Genomic DNA, 18,207 nt, shown 5'->3' with positions numbered 1-18,207 from the left:
TCATTGTGTGCGTGGGTGCAAACAACGAAAGATCCCCCATTGGTGCCTCAATGTATTTCCACAAAGCCAATAAACAATAGCAACCAGAAGTATGTTTGACTAATATTTATTTGGTTTTGACTTCCTTTGCACTGAAGCAAAGCTGCATGGCATTGTCTTCAACACAGTTTAAAGGGCCGTGTGGTCTCTTCCTCTCTGCAGTTGATAGTATACCAATATTATTTATTCTCTTCAGAGGTTACTGTATCAGCATGGTATTATTCCTGTGTAAAACAAAGGAAATTGTTACTTCAAGCATCTCAAATGTTAGCATTTAAGATATTCTAACAAGATCTAATTTTCTTCAATGTAACAATAGCAATGTAATATTGGTTTTCATAGATGACAAAGAATATTACCTTCGTAAATCATAGTAAAGAAGGTACATGAACTGATCCCTTAGCATGGAATTACGTTATTGTAACTCCCATCATTTTCTGATGTTAATTTTTATTTCTTTGGTAGCTCACTAGACGCTTGCCACCCATCAAGGAGGCCAAGCCCAGGTTGCAAAAGCTGTTCCGCGACTTCTGGTTGTATTCAGTGCTGATGGGATTTGCTGTGGAAGGATCAGGTAGTGTAAATTCTAAGAGAACAACATTGCTGCTCACATATAAACTCGTGATTAATGTAAGTGTAACTGTGTGTAAACCATTCACAGTAGGCTGAAGAATATTTACAGGCATAAAGACACTACAAAGCAAACAGCGTGCATGACAGTTCTCTGGTAGGATTTCTTCACATCTTTTCTCTGTTTTGTTATGAGATTCAGCACAGTACAATTTGTTCTTGTCCTTAGGGGTTTTTTTTCTAAGCTAATGCAGCAGTTAGCCTTAGTTAAGTATGAGTTTTGATATCTAAGTTCCTGAAATGGAAGATCAGACGCATGGGGTACAGTGGTAATCAAGTAGAAACTTCTAATCCAGTGAGAAACTTCACTTTGAATTACTGAAACATGTTTATTATGCTTAGAACATGGATCACTTGTGTTGAGTGTTTGTGCTTAAGCGCATGAAAAATTGGCCCTATGATAGCTTGATAATGCTAGTTAACTTTGTGACTCGATACTGTTTTTCTCCCCCACCCCACCTTCTTTGTACTTGTGCTTCAGGTCTCTGGCCAGAAGAATGGTATGAAGGTGTATGTGAAATTGCCACCAAGTCTCCATTACTTACGTTTCCCAGCAAAGAACCACTTCGATCTGTTCTTCAGTACAATTCTGCCATGAAGAATGATACCGTGACTTCTGTAAGAATTAATTTCTTCTATTAACTCCTTCCATAATGTCCGTCAGAGTTAAATGATATAGTAACCATAATATATTGAAATAGCACAATACCCACTCAACCTGCCTCCTATTAGTGAAAAACAGCTTTTTTACGCTACTTGTATGACAGCAGTGTACATAAATGACTTGGGTTTAGTTTTATTGAGTGTTAGTACAAGTGTTTAGGGTGGTAGCTACACTATTTTGATTAGGTGTAGAAACTAAGTCTTTGTGGAGATGGAAGCCTTTTAATAATTTTTCATCCATTTTGTATCAGACAGACAAAAATTGCACTGTTTAAAAAAAAAAAAACACCACCAACAAACTGTGGAAGGAAACAACACATTCAGTCTTTCAAAGAAATGTTAAGTGAGCTTTTCCCCTTTTTATCCTCTGGCTTGGTACTGGTATACTACTCTCTCCCTGGTGTTTGTAGGATAGATTTTACCTGAGGACTATTTGTGGTAGCAGTGTAAAGTGGATTGAAGAGTTGCAGCTTATGAAATGTCTTTGGCTCCCAAATAATACAGAAATCTTCATCGTGTCTAGATATTTAGTTCTGTGACATCAAAGAATGGCACAACAGACCGTTGAAGTTTCAGACGCTGGACAAGGTTGATGTTGATAAAAATTACATGCATTTAGTGTAGGAATTGTATTTCTTCATTGGTATAACTGCATGGAAACTAGCAGTTATTTCAGCAGGGAGCTTGACTCCAGTATTTAATTCTGTGTTTAATTCTGTATTTGAAGAATCATCACTTGCTGAATCAGAGCAGGTTGGTCTTAGTCTGCAGACGGAGGCATCCTCGCATACTGTTTGTGAAGGTTAAAAAATAGAAAGAGTAATAGCTGAAAGCAGATGTTTTCAGAACACAAACTAATATAGTACTCCCACTTCAGATAACCTCATGTATTCATCTCTAGGCTGAATTAAATGAATTGCGGAGTACCATAATAAATCTCTTGGATCCTCCTCCAGAAGTGTCAGCGTTGATCAATAAGTTGGACTTTGCCATGTCTACCTATCTCCTTTCTGTTTACCGCCTAGAGTATATGAGGTATATATATACTTTTTTCACTGATTAATTTAAGAAAAAAAATAAATTTAAAACTGTGTATGTTCAAGTCAGACTTGCCAGACACTAAGATAAATGCGAATCAGTATTTTGAGTCACATCAGCTCTATTGAATATTCTGAGACTGGGAATTCATCTGTGCAAAAATGCCTTCAGAGTAGATAAAAAGGATGGAATAATGCAGTAGGGCCCAAAACATGGGATCTCCTCTGTATAGGAACTAATAGAAGATGGACAAAAGGGTTCTTCAGAGGAATGTCTTCCAAGCGTAATGTATCCTCTGCGCAGTCTTGCACTTGCACCTCTGAAGGACAGTGTAGACGCTTATTCTACGAGGTCAGTGTCATGTATGAGCTGAGAAATTTTTTTTTGTAGTATACTACTTTTTTCCCCTCAGTATTGTGTGTTAGGTTGCACTAATGAAACATACTGAATTCAGACTTTTTTTTTTCTTCTTTAAAAGTGTATTTATTACTGCTATTCAAAGAAGTGTGTGGCTGAAAGCTGAGGTGGAGGTCTAGCAATTAGGAAAGTAGGAAGAAACTTCATCATGTTTTTACTTTGACAATAACTGACAACAGGGACAACAATTTCCAGAAGTATCATGGCTGTATTTTAGAAATAATTTTTTAATAAGTGATATTTCCATCATATGCAAATTCAACAGATGCAAAGCCTATAGAAATGCCAAAGATTGTACCGTGTTTATATGTTTGTGGTGATTGCATAAGTCCATCATCATCAGGTTTCCCACTCCTGAGGTATGAAAGTTATTCTCTCAGTGACAAACCAGCGTTTTATTATCTGACCCTGTTAGTTGAATGTAGAAACAAATAGCAATATCACACTTACTAGAGACTTAAAGTTATCATGAAGTGAACAATGACTGTATGTGTGTGGTGTGTACTGTGGCGTTGAAGTACATAGATTTGTGTCGAACATGTTGAAAAGAAAAGGAAAAAGAAAAAAAAAAAACAAAACAAAAAAAAACCAAAACAACCCAACCCACAAAACTCTTCTTTTCCTAGGGTGTTGCGTTCAACTGACCAAGATCGCTTCCAAGTTATGTTTTGCTATTTTGAGGATAAAGCAATTCAAAAAGACAAATCTGGTAAGATTACCTGTCTAGGTTATCTTGCAACTTGAGATACTAGGAAGTTATCTCCAGGCATGCAAAACTAAAACAAACCAAGCAACTATATAACAAAAATTAATCATGTTCACTAGATTGCTGTTGCTTTATTCTGGCCAAGAACGCTGGTTTTGTTTTGAAACAGTTTAGTTCAGTGTTGGCTGAGTAAACATAACACTTTTTACCTGTTAAACATGGTTTATAAAGCAAATGTAATTCTGATAATCAAACTTATCACTTCTCTCAATTCCTCAGGCATGATGCAGTGCGTGATAGCTGTTGCTGATAAGGTGTTTGAAGCTTTCCTGACAATGATGGCTGATAAAGTAGGTTACATGGAAACTAACATTTTAAATTTGTATAAATGTTCTCATTTCAGTTTATGAAAGTGTGCTTGTCTTTTTCCTCAAGAGCTTCATACTTCTCTTTGGCATGCTTTTTAGCCTAAAACTAAGGAGAACGAAGAAGAGCTGGAGAGACATGCTCAGTTCTTGCTGGTGAATTTTAACCACATTCACAAGAGGATCAGGAGAGTTGCAGACAAATACTTATCTGGTCTGGTAGACAAGTGAGTATAGATTTCATTGTCCTGTTCTCATTTCACATTGACTGCTTAGTGATTACTTATGCAATTGATGACGATGGTCAAGTGGATTTCTTGGCTGGTACTTCTGCTGAAACATCTCCTTGAAAAATAACATTCAATAGTATTTTTAACCTGGGCTCTGAAACCCCTGCTTAAAATGTCTGTGTCTGCTTAGTATTCCCACGGATGGAGCACAGCAAAGCGCCCGTGAAATAAATGCAATCTCAACTCCTATGAAAGAGTTCTGCTGAGCTTGCTCTTAGAGAGTTTTTGACTCTGTATTGAGCTAGGCTGTTGTAAGCCGCGGCAAGTTTTGATGAGTATGAGCTTACCTAGTGATGTATATAGCTAGCTCTTTGAGCAGTTCCATTTCTTGATAAAATTATTTCCTTCCTCAGCTCTCCATGGTTATTGTGTTCCTGAATCCTGTCTTGTTCTAGGTTTCCTCACTTGCTGTGGAGTGGAACTGTGCTGAAGACTATGCTAGATATTCTGCAGACACTGTCACTGTCTCTTAGCGCAGTAAGTTCCTTTTTTAGTAACGCTATTAGGGAAATAAAATGTATGTTTCCATTTTTCTTTTTCTTTCATAGAATTGATTTTTTTTTTGCTTTGTTTTGCCTTTATTTCATACTTATTTGAGTTCTTAATTTGTTTTTACTTTCATTACTAAGATTTATAAAATCTTAATTTTAAGTTCTGTGAAGTAAGGAGTGCATTTGCACCCCTGTTTCATAGGTAGTAAAACTCGTGCTAGAAAGTTGTTGTCAAATGTGGTTCAGAAAGGCAAATTTAGCATCTAGAATAAAACACTGGATTACCAGTTCTGGGTTGTAACTGTTGAACTGTCTCATTTGAAAGAAAAGTTTGGTGTTGGTTTTTTTTGGTTTGTGTTTTTTTATGAATTATGGTTGTCAGATTATATTATTTTCAGTCTGTGTATGTGTATCCATATTCCTTGGATTTATTACATACTAGTATTTTTGAAGATGGAAATGCTTTATAGAGTTTTATTTTTGTACTAAATGTTGAGGAGAGGGCATTGGATCTTTAAAATTATTTATACTGAGAACCAAACTGGAATACAAACTGTTTCTTAGAGCTATTCAGATTGACTTTGAGAGCAAATATTAGCAAAAAGGTTTGGTATATCAGATTTCTTGTCTGGGGAGAGTACTACCTGTAGTGTTCAAATTAAGTGATGATGAATTTTATCTTATTGACAATTGATAATTGGTTTTGTTTAGGACATTCACAAGGACCAACCATATTATGACATTCCTGATGCTCCATATAGAATAACTGTCCCTGACACACATGAAGCCAGAGAGGTAGGCGGTCCTCCTTGATTTCTCAAACAACAAAATAATACCTGGGTTTTTTAATGTCTTGGAGATAAATTAGCGAGCTACTCTGAATGGTCCTTTTTTTTAAAAACATTTCCCTAGGTAAGGTTTTTCAAATACAATATGACACTTGGTATTTTTGTTTTTCTGAATCTTATTATTTTACTTGACTTGAAGTTGACAATTCGTCACTTACCAAGGGTACATTTAATTGTTAGAGAAAATTTCAACCTTACCATGTTGCTGCAACCTGTCTTACTCTCTGTGTTACTTATTACACCATTAAAACCAGTGCCTCTTGTTAAATGTCCTGTATTTTACTGATTGTATTGATGTTTTCTAATTCTAGAGTATAGTCAAGGACTTTGCTGCACGCTGTGGGATGATTCTGCAAGAAGCAATGAAATGGGCTCCCTCAGTTACCAAATCTCACCTACAGGTAATGAGCCTGCTTCTGTGAAATAATTTGATCTTTGCAGATCTTCAAAATGAGAATTAAATTATGTGATGTTTTTGATTTTTCAGGCTATCTAAGCATCATTTTAAATTTTTCTGTTGCTCTAAGATTTCCTTTATAGCATTGGCAGAGAATAATTAGAATTTTTGATTTGACGTGACACTTGATGTAGTCCAAACCTGTGTGTCTTGAAAGTAACAGGTTTGTACACAGTTGATCATCCTAGATTTACTTCAGAAGTCAGAATTTGGTATAATAGAATGCTCTGCCTGGCAAAGTTTGTTTTAATGCTGGTGCATTAGCTGAAAATATAGCCGGACTGAAACATCTGATTAGGATGTAAAACTTGTTTCTTGTTTCCCTCTTGGGAGGATGTTTTTTCTGCCTTTAATTTTTTTTTTTTAATATGGAGAAACACTGCTAATACATGAGAACACTGTAAACTACAGACTTTAATTTGAGCATGGGTGTAGTAAATGCTCACATGTGGCAGAGTTCAGTGGAAAGCTGTCACAAGACCACAGGCAAAGACTACAAAAGACTATTTATGATGTACTAATAAAATAGATAAAATACCTTTTATGTAAACAAAAAGTCTCACTTTAGTAAAATGCAGGTCTCTGTTAATCCTTTGAGTAGTTGAAGAAACTATGTAGTCCGGGTTAGACTAGTATTCTGTCTAGAGGTGCCCAACTTAGTGCTGATAACAGAATTTCTGGGGAGGCTCAAGATCTTGGACACTGCAAATCTACCTGAAGTTTATATTTCCTTCCCTAAAAAAACCTCAAGGGATTCTATCCTTATGTAAAAAGGATAACTAATTATATTCCCTTCTTCCGTGGAGTCCAAAGCATTTCCTTTTGTAAGGTTCTTTTTGTGAAAGGTGATTCTTTTTAAAGAAGACCTCAGCCTTGAAGAATCTACCTAGATCACTTTATCCTTTTACAAAATGAAACCAGTCTTACTCTTTATGTATTTAGGAGGACATTCAGAGTTTCTTATTGCCAGGGGACCAGTGCCTAAAGGGAGGAGTAGAGACAGTCTATTTGTTGTTGGGTATGCATGTAATTAAGTTTTCTGGTAGTTTGCAATGAATGTAACGCTTGGTTATGAGCTGTCTTGTTTTGAAAAACCCACTAGTTTTCCAACAAACACTTTTGGTTTGGTTTGGTTTTGTCAGGAGTACCTAAACAAACATCAGAACTGGGTATCAGGTTTGTCCCAGCACACAGGACTGGCTATGGCTACCGAAAGCGTTTTGCACTTCGCAGGCTACAACAGACAGAACACCACTCTGGGCGTGAGTATTGGACAAAATTCTTGTTTGTTTCTGCAGCTGTATAGTTATGTTAATTTTTATAACATTCAGTATAGCCACATAATACAGATTTTCTAAATCACCTTTGTCATAGCACTTGAACATTACTCAGAAAGACACCATATTTCTTTCCATCTCATATCAAGGTATCTTCCAATCATGTTGTTCTGTAAAATACTGAAAAGTAAGATGGTAACAAGCAAGAAAATAAAACTGTGTCTAATGGTGTTTAAGAGGTTTCTGTAGATGATTTTTAATGATTTGAAAGTAGTATCTTTGTGTAAGGCTGAAATGAGCTGCTTTCTAGAATAGTAACGTAGGTGAGTGTCAGGTCACAACCATTTGCTCTGAGTTTTACATATGTTCACTCAAAACACGCTTTTGCGTTGAACATTTAATGCAGTTACATGCAGTTTTTTACAGTTCATTTTTTCTCATTTGTGGTTGTAATTTCTGATCTCCTGGAGAAACATCCAGTAGAATCTGTTGTATCATCAGCCAGCTAGTTTTCTAGCAGCAGCTCTGAAACTGCCTCCATGCCCAGCTTTAACAGAATTTCCTTTTGGTTCTCTGTTACAATCATCCTTCTAGGCAGTGCTAGTCACTAAATGTAAATAGGATAAAGAACTCCCAGGACTCAGGAGTGCAGTCATGTAGTTCCCTAAAGAGGCAAAGTGAAAAAACTTGCTAGAATAAAGACTATGCTGGAAGAAACTAGAAACTTTATAACTGGAAAGGAAATAAGAGAAACAACTTTCTTGTTTTCGTAATATGTTAACAGTACTTGTTTTGATTGGGGCCCTCCTGCATGTCAACCAAGTGACCAAAGCTGTTTCAGAAAGCTTTCAGATTGCTAGCAGTTTGTTTTTCCTTTTGCTTTATTCCCATGGACTGGACATTGCTAACACAAAGATGATAGTATGCAAATTTTATATCCAAGATGTGTAATAAGAAGAGTTCTCAAAAGTTTATCCATTGCTGAGCCAAGCTAGCCATTAGCAGTACTGAAACAAAGCATTGCAGGAGTGTTGAATTTTTGGTGGTTTTGCTGGCCTTGTATTTTGGTATTAAGTCCTCAATATAAAAAATTCATTTTACAGTATAAAGAATCATTCTTTTGTTTGTTTGTTTTTGAGGAGAAACCTCTAGATCACAAGTTCCTGAGTGCTTCTGCAAAGGGGAACGTGGATTACTAGCGTACTTTTTAAAGACAGGAACAAAATACTCTCTCTGCATTACTCAGTTCAGCAAGCTATTACATGGAGAGGGCAGAACCCAGATCACATCCACTCTTCTGCCTTCTTCCTTACCTGTTCATGAAAAGGGAGCAGCAGTCCCAGAGATTCTACCCTTTTTATGCTTTTTTGGTCCGTCAAAAAGTATATACAAATACATATATATTTCAAATGGTATACATGGAATTAATGCACATGTTCCTTATTTCATTTTTATCAGTCCAGGTACTGTTATACCTAATAGTCCTGATACCATTCTGTTTATTACCATAAAGAAAACTGAACTTAAAACATATGTGAAGGTGTAAATAGAAAAAAAGACAAGTGGATGGATATGAACAGTATAAACATCTATATGCGGTCTGGTCATAGGCAACCCAGCTAACTGAAAGACCAACTTGTGTGAAGAAGGACTACTCCAACTTCATGGCTTCTCTTAACTTGCGCAACCGCTATGCAGGAGAGGTAAGTACAGGATTTCTTGTGAGTGTGGAGTGTCCACGAGCTCTGGCATGGCTTTTCAGCCGTGGCTGAAAAGGTTTTTCCAACCTAAACTATTGTATGTTTCTATGTTATTTTAAGCACAGACTCTGAAGTTAAATTCCTTCAAGATAAAGGGTATAGTTTTCCTAGGTTATTAAGCAGATCATTTTACTGTTGGTCTTGCAGAGAGTTCTTAGACTCTAGATAAAGCTAAAGATTTAGCAAAGTAGTAAAAAAAAGATGTCTCTGTAGAGTTCCTTAATCAGCACATGACCGATACCAAAGTAGATTCCTAAAAATATTGTTCTCTGTTGAAAAACACATTATATTTTACAGGTTTCTGGAATGATTCAGTTCTCAAATGCTACAGGACGAACATCTGACCTGAATAAACTGATGGTCAAAGAGCTGAATGATGCTCTTGAATCAGGCCACACTGAATTCTACACCCAGGCCATGTTTAAGCTGACTGCACTGCTAATAAGCAGCAAAGGTAATGAAAAACAAATGGAGTTCTGCTTTCTGCTGTGAATGTCAAGAGTAATAAACTACAAAAATTATCCATATACAAACCCAGTACACATCAGCTTGAAGCAAAACTGTGTTTTGAATTTTTTCAATTAGGCTTATATTGGGGAAAAGCCTTCTTAAACTATAAACTATTTATTAGGAATTGATTATTACATGCCATGGACACTAATTTCATGCCCATGTGAAAAACGTATTTATTCTGTTGGAGAAATCTGAGTGAATGTTTGTTTTCAGACTGTGATCCCCAGCTCCTTCATCACCTGTGTTGGGGACCCCTGCGAATGTTCAATGAACATGGCATGGAAACAGCAATTGCTTGCTGGGAGTGGCTGCTTGCTGCCAAGAATGGAATAGAAGTGCCGGTAGGAAGCTATTTAACAACTCTTTCTCTGCCCCTGCAAGCGGGGGAGAAGAAAATTTTGAGAGATTCACAGCTATTGTGAGTCTGTGTCTAGTAAGGATGTTAAATGCATTGTTAATCGGTTTAGCCTGCCAGGAAATCTCTGCTCATGTATTGTTGGAAATCTGAGCACCCTCATGAAGTGGACTGTGGGAAATGGATCTTTCTCAGCAGCAGCAATGTTACAGGAAAGAAAATGTGTTAGGATCTCAGCTGTACAATTTACTTTGGTGCTGAGATGCCTGAGCTGCTCATGAATCAGGTTCTGAATTACCACAGTTTACAGAATAGTGCTTTAAAACAAATAGAAATCAATGTCCCTGCTCATCAGTCAGAGCCTCTGGTATCTGGCATTGCACCCTTGCACAAAAAGCAGGCTTGCAAGTGTCCTAATCCTGTAACAGGCTAGAGCGGCTGTATTTTGTGAAGTGGGGACAAATCCAATCATAATAAAGCAATTGAGCATGGTGTAGTGACAGTCCACACACAGCTGAGAAAGCTGCCTCTGGTCATTGCTCCAATTAGTGAGCACTGTTTCACTTGCTGGAGATAATCATCAGTCTGAATTTACTTAGGTCAGTTTACATGCACGTTTCAGTGTTTAGCTTCTTAAGCATCAGTTTCATTTTTTCTCTTGTGGGAAATTTCTTTGTACCTTGTTGAGGAGATCAGATAAGCACCCTTGGTTGCTGGGCCTCCTTTCTACCCAGAGGATGCTGCTCCCTAGAGCAGGTTCAGCAAAAGTGAATTATGTGCCATCTTTATGTTGTGTGCTTCATCAGCTGTGTGTGCTCATGAGCCAGACTGTGTCCTGCAGTATGTGAGAACCTGGCATACGCTTGTCTCTGCTGTCCTGGTGTTGGAGGCAGCAACCTTTAGTAGAGGGGGAGGATGGACGGCACCAGCCAATCTAACAATTCAGTCTCCTCAACAAAATACGACGTTTGTCTGCTGTGGCCCTTAGTCTTTCTGTTACTAGCTGAACTTCTTGGGGAGGAGTCTTTCTTCCTGTCATAATTTAGGATGTGAAAGAAATATTTTATTTCAGGTGGGGTGTATAGACCTGTTTCTGCCTCTCCATTAATATTGCAGTGAATTTTAATTGATATATTAGATTCCTGTGTGCCCTATGGAGGAAGACTGTACTTTCCACATAAGAAGATGCTCTTGAAACAGGAAACATTGTTATCTTCCTTTTTGCAGTTCATGCGGGAAATGGCAGGAGCCTGGCAAATGACAGTTGAGCAGAAAGTTGGCTTGTTTTCTGCTGAGCAGAAAGAAGCAGATCCATTAGCAGCCTCAGAAGAGAGCCAGCCGAGGCCTTGTCCGCCAGAGGTGACTCCACATTACATCTGGATAGAGGTGTGTATTTCTTCTGAATGTCCCATGTATGGCAGTGTTGCAGTGACGCTGTGATTAAGCTACTCTGCACTATTTGTTCTTATGATCCAGGAAGGGAGTGGAGTCATGATGGTAGTCCTTCTGCCTCAAAACCAGGGGGGACACTCTTTTTAGACGAGCATAATAACTGGGGGGGAGAAAGGTATTTGAAACAGAAAAGACTGGGTTTTTTTGCAATGAAAAAAGGTCAAAGGAAGCATGGCATGTCTTCCTCTTTCTCAGTTTTTGGTGCAGAGATTTGAAATAGCCAAGTACTGCAGTTCTGACCAAATAGAGATCTTCTCCAGCCTGCTCCAGCGGTCTCTTTCGTTGAACATTGGAGGGGCGAAAGGCAGTTTGAATAGGCATGTGGCAGCAATTGGACCCCGATTTAAGTGAGTAGTTTTGTTTTTTTTTCCTTGGCGGAAGAAATGAGGTTATAGAAGGGTGGGAGAAAAAAACCAAACACTAAATGTATAACTTGTCCTTGGCTTCAAGTGGTGAAAATTCCTTTTAAAAGCCTGGAATGATGTAGAGTCTAAGCTCTGTTTTCAAAGTAGAAGTAGCTAACTTTAGCTTGAAAGTAATTTCTGGTGCTTCAGAAAACTTCACGGGATAACTTCATAAAGTGAATTGCCCACACCATGGATCCAGTCAATATATCAGTTAGGGATAATTTTGCTCCATCAATTGTTTTCACTTTTTGTGACTTGAAGGCTTCAGCTTTCTATGGTTCAGTAGTCAGAGCTCTAGGAACAGACTGATGATAATGAAAACAGTTTGCCAAGAGCTCTGAAACAGACGCTTTTCAATGAGTTGAATGGAGTTACAGCTGTAGCTGTGGTTTGTATGGTGTTGCATTGGTCACCATCTTGGGAATGCCAAAATTTTCATTCTCTAACTATTTTGCTTATTAGGTTGCTGACTCTGGGGTTGTCTTTGCTGCACGCTGATGTGGTTCCAAATGCAACTATTCGGAACGTTTTGAGAGAAAAGATTTATTCAACTGCCTTTGATTATTTCAGGTACTTTTTTATTTGCAACTACTCAACTGAAAGTGTGTGTGTGATTTCTTGAACCTTCCATGATACTTCAAAGCAGCAGCTGTCTTTCTCTTCTAGTAATTAACATCCTCCTTTCCTTTTTCGCCCATTTTAACAGAAACTTTTCTTTTCCTTGTGCTTTTGTGTAGTTCATAAATGATCTCAAAGAGGGTAAGCCATAAGTTCCAGTTTTTCTGTGGTTTATAAAGTAGTGTCTTCAGGAATGTTTCTGTTCTTTCTGTCCTTATTTTGGAGTTTATTCAATGCTCAAAACTGTACCTAGATTTATAAGATTTAAAGAATTGCTGTCACAGAGTGTGTGGCTGAAATATAGTTTCACTATTTTGAAAATACACCCACACTGAATCTGGTTATTTCAACATTTGACATGAGCACAACAGAAAATAATACAATTGATAGTAATGTCTGAATGTGAGGAGGTCAGTTAGTCATAATATTAAATTTCAAATTAATCCAAGATGCTGACAGACTGCTGCTTCATTTTCACTTATAATAGGAAGTTTGTACTCTTCAGTCAGACAGAATAAAGCAATGAGGATAAAATGTAGTGATGGGTAGTCTCATCTTTGTAGATTCTGGTCAAAATAAGAAATATGACTTGATTAGATTTGTGGGGGGTTTGTTTTTTTCTAATACATTCAACTTCACATTATCGGGTGATTTCTTTAAGTTGTCCCTCAAAGTTCCCTACACAAGGGGAAAAGAGGCTTCGCGAGGATATCAGCATATTGATCAAGTTTTGGACAGCAATGTTCTCAGACAAGAAGTATCTGACAGCCAGCCAACTCGTGCCGCCTGGTGAGTTCCTTTATGTGGTGTTTCAAAAGCCTGTTGTTTCTTTGATTGGATTCTACATCAGATCTGCGCTCTGTTGTTAGATAATCAGGACACCAGGAGCAACCTGGATATCAATGTTGGATCTCGGCAACAGGCTACACAAGGATGGATAAATACTTACCCTTTGTCCAGTGGCATGTCGACCATATCTAAAAAATCAGGTATCTTTTTGATTGAAACCAGCTCATTGCAGCCAACTTTACAGCATATTTTATATGCAGATGTTGCTTAAAGTCAGTATTTACCTTTAATATTGGGCTCTTGTTCTTCTGGCAGGGTATTTAATTACTGGTGCCAAACTTTGGAGAGGGGGCAGAAAAAGTCTCACTGGTAGCAAGCAGCAAAGTTTTGAAATTACCTGTTTTGTTTGATAGAATGTTCAGTTCTGTAGTGCAGAAGAAATAAGACTGGAGGTCAAGACGTATTGAAATCCTGTAAGGAAATGGCGCTTTTTGTGCAAACATGCCCCTAGTGCTTTTTGTGGGCAGCAGAGTGACATTAGAATGTGGGCTGTGTTTTTGTACAGTTGTAAACTATGTGCTCTTTCTTTTTAGTAGGCTGTCGTGTTTCTCAAGTGAATGCAATACTGGCTAAATTGATATCCCTGTAGCCTGTTGTACTCCATAGATTCAGAGAAAAACTGTACGATGAGTAGCTGCAGTGCTGACTTTCTGAAGTCACTCTGATCTAAATTTACAAGTGTCCTGTGGTTATTCAGTTCTTATACGTTAATGTTGCCCAGTGTGGACAGTTTGAAAGCAGCATTTAACATACTGAACAAAAGCCACTGAAAACCTTTTTATCATTTTCTCAAGGAATGTCAAAGAAGACTAACAGAGGTACGCAGCTACACAAGTACTACATGAAGCGAAGAACATTACTGCTCTCATTGCTGGTGGGTCATCAGAAGAATGGGGAAACTGCATGAATTTCTAAGACGCTGCTGTTGTTGCAGGATACATAAAGTAAAATATGAAATTGGGAGTGTTTTTTCTTCTTCCAGAAAACACTTTTTCTTTTCCTGTTTTCCTCAGGCTACTGAGATTGAACGCTTAATCACATGGTACAATCCACTGTCTTCCCCTGAGCTAGAGTTGGATCAAACTGGAGAGAGCAGTGTGGCAAACTGGAGGTCAAAGTATATCAGTCTTAGTGAGAAGCAATGGAAGGATAATGTAAATCTGGCTTGGAGCATTTCTCCTCATCTTGCTGTGCAGCTGCCTACCAGGTGAGATATTTCAGAAGAAAGAACTGCTGTAATTCCTGCTGCCTTAGAAGTTGAGTGAGTAATTACACTGTAAATACTGATGGCACTTGCTCCTGCTTACAGTCCCCTTGCATACTTTCACAACTGGTTGAGACCTTTGAAATTAAAAGAACTGGATTACTTAATATACTCATTTGGCTCAGGCTCTAGTGGAGTCCAGCTTCCTTTCATGACACCCATTCTTCGCTAACACTTAGGCAGTGTTTTGTTCAGAAGAAATCATGTTTGGTTTTTAATAGCATTTAACCCATTAGCAGACATAGCATTTAAACATTGCTAAAAGTATCTTTGAATGAAGTGTTCTAGCTGTATATTGGCTTGCAATTTAATAAGTATTATAGGAGAATTAGCATAGCTGGCTCCGGAAGGGAAAGGAAATTCTTTCCCCCTTACAACAATGATAGTTTTTGCCAAAGTAGAGTTCTGCACACTGGTTTCTGTAGAATCCCAGACAGTGTATTTCAGCCAAGAATCCAATAGTGGGCTAAAATACTAGTGGTTTATACAAAAGCATTGGATGAGTACCAGTTGTTCCTGAATCCTCTTCTGACAGCATATTGGTCCCTCAATGTGCATTATTTCATAGTTGGACTATTTATTTATTAAGCATATACTTTTCTGCCTTTTGCTGTCTTCATCTTCACATAAATAGAAGAGGCTGTCAAAATTTGTTAATAATGTTATTGTATTCCTGGTTATACTTAGATTTAAGAACACTGAAGCTATTGGAACAGAAGTGACCCGTCTGGTTCGGCTGGACCCAGGAGCTGTTAGTGATATACCTGAAGCCATAAAGGTACTTGTGAATATTTATACTGTTACAGGGCCCCAGTATGCCCGTTTCATTCAGATACATTGGAAAATACAGCCTTTATTTAACACACTGTATGTTCTAGTGCTAACCATAGCTCTGTAGGAGAGAATGATAGAACAGCTGTGGAAATAGGGTGCTGAGGCAAGAATCACGGTAATAAGAGTAGATGGCTAGTTAGTTAATGGTACATCTTGCTCCTGCGTATATTCTCACCATACACAAAATGTCTCAAAACTCATCACTTGCAGTACAGCTGCCATTTCGGACCACTGGACCGAGTCATGGTGAGTGCTGCTGCTGAAATTATTTCAAGCTTAACCTGTTCTGTGTGACAAGAGGCCAAGCCTCTTGAAATGGAGGAGACCCATCATGCTGATCTGCAGTGAAGCACTCTAGTCCTGTGAGGGACAGTCTTGTCAGAGCTGCATTCTGTACGTCACCTGTAAAATAGATGACGGGAAAACTGAACCTTCTTTGACTCTTATAAAAGTGCTCATCCTTTCTTCTTTCTCCCTATGCTAGAACTCCTGTATTGTGCTTTTAGTAACTTGACTTCACTAACTTCATCTGGTGATCTGGGAGATAAGATGATTCCAATAATTAGATTTCCATGGGAAAAAAATGCTTTAGATAAAATAGCTGTGGTTTTGTAAAATACTATGTACCGTGTTTCACTTCCCCTGCTATAGGAAGCTAGATAATAGCATTACTGTCTGATGTGTATTACCAAGACATTATTGGGTACTATAAACTCCTAACATGTCTGACCTGCTTTTTCAGTATCTGGTTACCTGGCATACAATTGATGCTGATGCACCTGAGCTCAGCCATGTTCTGTGCTGGGCACCAACAGATCCACCAACTGGCCTTTCCTATTTTTCAAGCATGTATCCACCTCATCCTCTAACAGCTCAGTATGGGGTTAAAGTCCTGCGATCTTTTCCTCCGGTAAGATGAGTTCCACGAGAGCCTTAACACTCCAAGTGAAGTTATGGCCTTAGTCGTTGTGGCCACAGGCTTCATTTTAATACCATGGAGAGACATGTATGCTAAATGGGCACACCGCATTGCAAAATGTGAATAGATTGGGATCAAAAGGTAAAGTTGATTGTCCTACATAATACTGGCTCGTGTACTTGCAACTTTTTTGTTGTAAATCACACTAAGCCGAATTCTTCAGACTGCTCTTCTCAATTTGTTCCTTTCAAATCTTCTCTCAGTGCAAAGACATTTCTTCTAAAGCAGCGGAAGGCTGGGTTTTTAACACTTATCAGACTTGTGTTAGGACTGTAAAATACAGGATTATTAATGGTATTTTTGAAGGGAGTAACTGGACAGAAAAATACTTTGATTTGAGGACATGGCATATATATAGTTTAAAATAAAGAGGCAGTCGTACTTCGTTCATCACCTAACTGAAGGGAGCTTTTCTCTATGCATGTGACCTGTGTTCCTTTCCCACTACTAAAACAGTAACAATAAAAACCCTGCCATCTTTTCTCTTTCAGGATGCCATTTTATTCTACATTCCACAGATCGTGCAGGCACTTCGGTATGACAAGGTGAGGGTATGAAACAGCTGCATATGAACAAAACAGATTTTTAAAGCAGCTTTTAGACTTCAAAACTGCAAATGAGACAAATTTAAGTTTAAACTAATGCTGCTTATTATTGTCCTATATTTAATATATAGAAGAACATTTATTGTCTCTAGAGGCTGGCTTGCTTTGGATACACCTCTTTTATGAACAGGTAAACTTGAGAAACCAGAGGCTATGTAGCTCATCTGTCAGGAAAGAGATTGCATTATGGGAAACCCCAGATGAGGACTCTGTCTCTAAAGCTTTTGAAGGTTTGCGTGAGACAAGGAGTAATGAAATTAAATCACTATCCTTAATCATTTTGCTGTGGAGTTAACCAGAGAAGACATCTAGGGGGTGTCTTGTGCTCCATCATGTGTATGAAATCGGATCTTAGCTTCATCGTGCAGAAGCCAGAAGTGAAGCTTGATGACCAAGTTCAGAGTTCATTAATGTGAGATCGTTGTTATCTGCCCACGAGGTATATGAACTCTGGTCAGTGCTTTATTTTCAGGTGGAGACATCCTCAGCCAGTAGTGTAGGTGACTATATATAGTTATTCTTTGAGAACTTTGCATAGATAAGTATCCTCTGCAATGCAGAGCATGAACTTCGGACATCTTGTCTGTTAGTATCAGTCAAACATAGAAACATCTACAGACTACAGAAGTAGCTGCAAGTAGAGGAAAGGGAATGCAACTTCTGGAATGAGTACGATTCCCTTGTGTGCATCAGCTTCTTCTGTAAATTTGTTCTTCTTTTCTAGAATTTCTGTGGAACTGTGCCAGCACCTGCAGTTCTTGACACCGAAATGTGCAGTCCATATGACACTGTCTAGATTTCTGGTATTACAGGAGCATTTAGTGATGCCAAGCAAGACCAATGTCTCTATTGCACTGTGCCTTGTACACATACTAGGGAGATGTCCTAAGCTCAAAGCAATTTGAAAGCCAAATAGAACAGATAGAAGATGGCACAGGGGTGGGAAGAAGGTTGGTTAGAATAATGGAATGGGTCAGTAATAAAGCTGGAAACAGTTTAGGTCAATTCACTGCCTGTTAAAATACACTGTCATTCTTCAAAGGTCTTTTTAGCAATGTGGATGAGAGTGCAAGGTCTTCTTTCCATCCATTAAGTGTTTTTGAGTTTGAAGAATAGCTGTTAGAAGCAGTAATATCAAGTCTGCTGGAGTTGTAATGATCTTTGATCCTTACTGGACTGGATATTGTTGCAGATGGGTTACGTTAGAGAATACATCCTGTGGGCAGCTGCCAAATCCCAGCTCTTGGCTCACCAATTCATCTGGAACATGAAAACTAATATCTACCTGGATGAAGAAGGACACCAAAAAGATCGTGAGTGCTTTAACATATAATCTAGCTTGACTCCTTT

At 38.2% G+C, this 18,207-nt stretch overlaps 1 protein-coding gene across 4 annotated transcripts in view; it reads left to right on the top strand.

Annotated features, from left to right (window-relative positions):
• The window catches only part of PI4KA (phosphatidylinositol 4-kinase alpha), a 64,797-nt gene that overhangs the window by 34,775 nt on the left and 11,815 nt on the right, over positions 1-18,207 (top strand). For all 4 annotated transcript variants that reach the window (XM_072879804.1, XM_072879803.1, XM_072879807.1 and 1 more), the window contains exons 20-43: positions 505-613; positions 1,151-1,287; positions 2,234-2,367; positions 3,414-3,496; positions 3,773-3,843; positions 3,961-4,085; positions 4,544-4,625; positions 5,351-5,434; positions 5,799-5,888; positions 7,087-7,206; positions 8,832-8,924; positions 9,279-9,435; positions 9,708-9,835; positions 11,077-11,235; positions 11,497-11,648; positions 12,171-12,278; positions 12,988-13,115; positions 13,196-13,315; positions 13,970-14,049; positions 14,189-14,382; positions 15,127-15,217; positions 16,016-16,183; positions 16,744-16,797; positions 18,050-18,170. In XM_072879804.1, the coding sequence (XP_072735905.1) occupies positions 505-613; positions 1,151-1,287; positions 2,234-2,367; positions 3,414-3,496; positions 3,773-3,843; positions 3,961-4,085; positions 4,544-4,625; positions 5,351-5,434; positions 5,799-5,888; positions 7,087-7,206; positions 8,832-8,924; positions 9,279-9,435; positions 9,708-9,835; positions 11,077-11,235; positions 11,497-11,648; positions 12,171-12,278; positions 12,988-13,115; positions 13,196-13,315; positions 13,970-14,049; positions 14,189-14,382; positions 15,127-15,217; positions 16,016-16,183; positions 16,744-16,797; positions 18,050-18,170 (2,788 nt within the window). The remainder of the gene's footprint in view (positions 1-504; positions 614-1,150; positions 1,288-2,233; positions 2,368-3,413; positions 3,497-3,772; positions 3,844-3,960; positions 4,086-4,543; positions 4,626-5,350; positions 5,435-5,798; positions 5,889-7,086; positions 7,207-8,831; positions 8,925-9,278; positions 9,436-9,707; positions 9,836-11,076; positions 11,236-11,496; positions 11,649-12,170; positions 12,279-12,987; positions 13,116-13,195; positions 13,316-13,969; positions 14,050-14,188; positions 14,383-15,126; positions 15,218-16,015; positions 16,184-16,743; positions 16,798-18,049; positions 18,171-18,207) is intronic.

The sequence above is a fragment of the Ciconia boyciana genome, chromosome 15, assembly GCF_034638445.1.
Source record: "Ciconia boyciana chromosome 15, ASM3463844v1, whole genome shotgun sequence".
Lineage (NCBI taxonomy): Eukaryota > Metazoa > Chordata > Aves > Ciconiiformes > Ciconiidae > Ciconia > Ciconia boyciana.
This window is presented reverse-complemented; position numbering and strand designations above follow the sequence as displayed.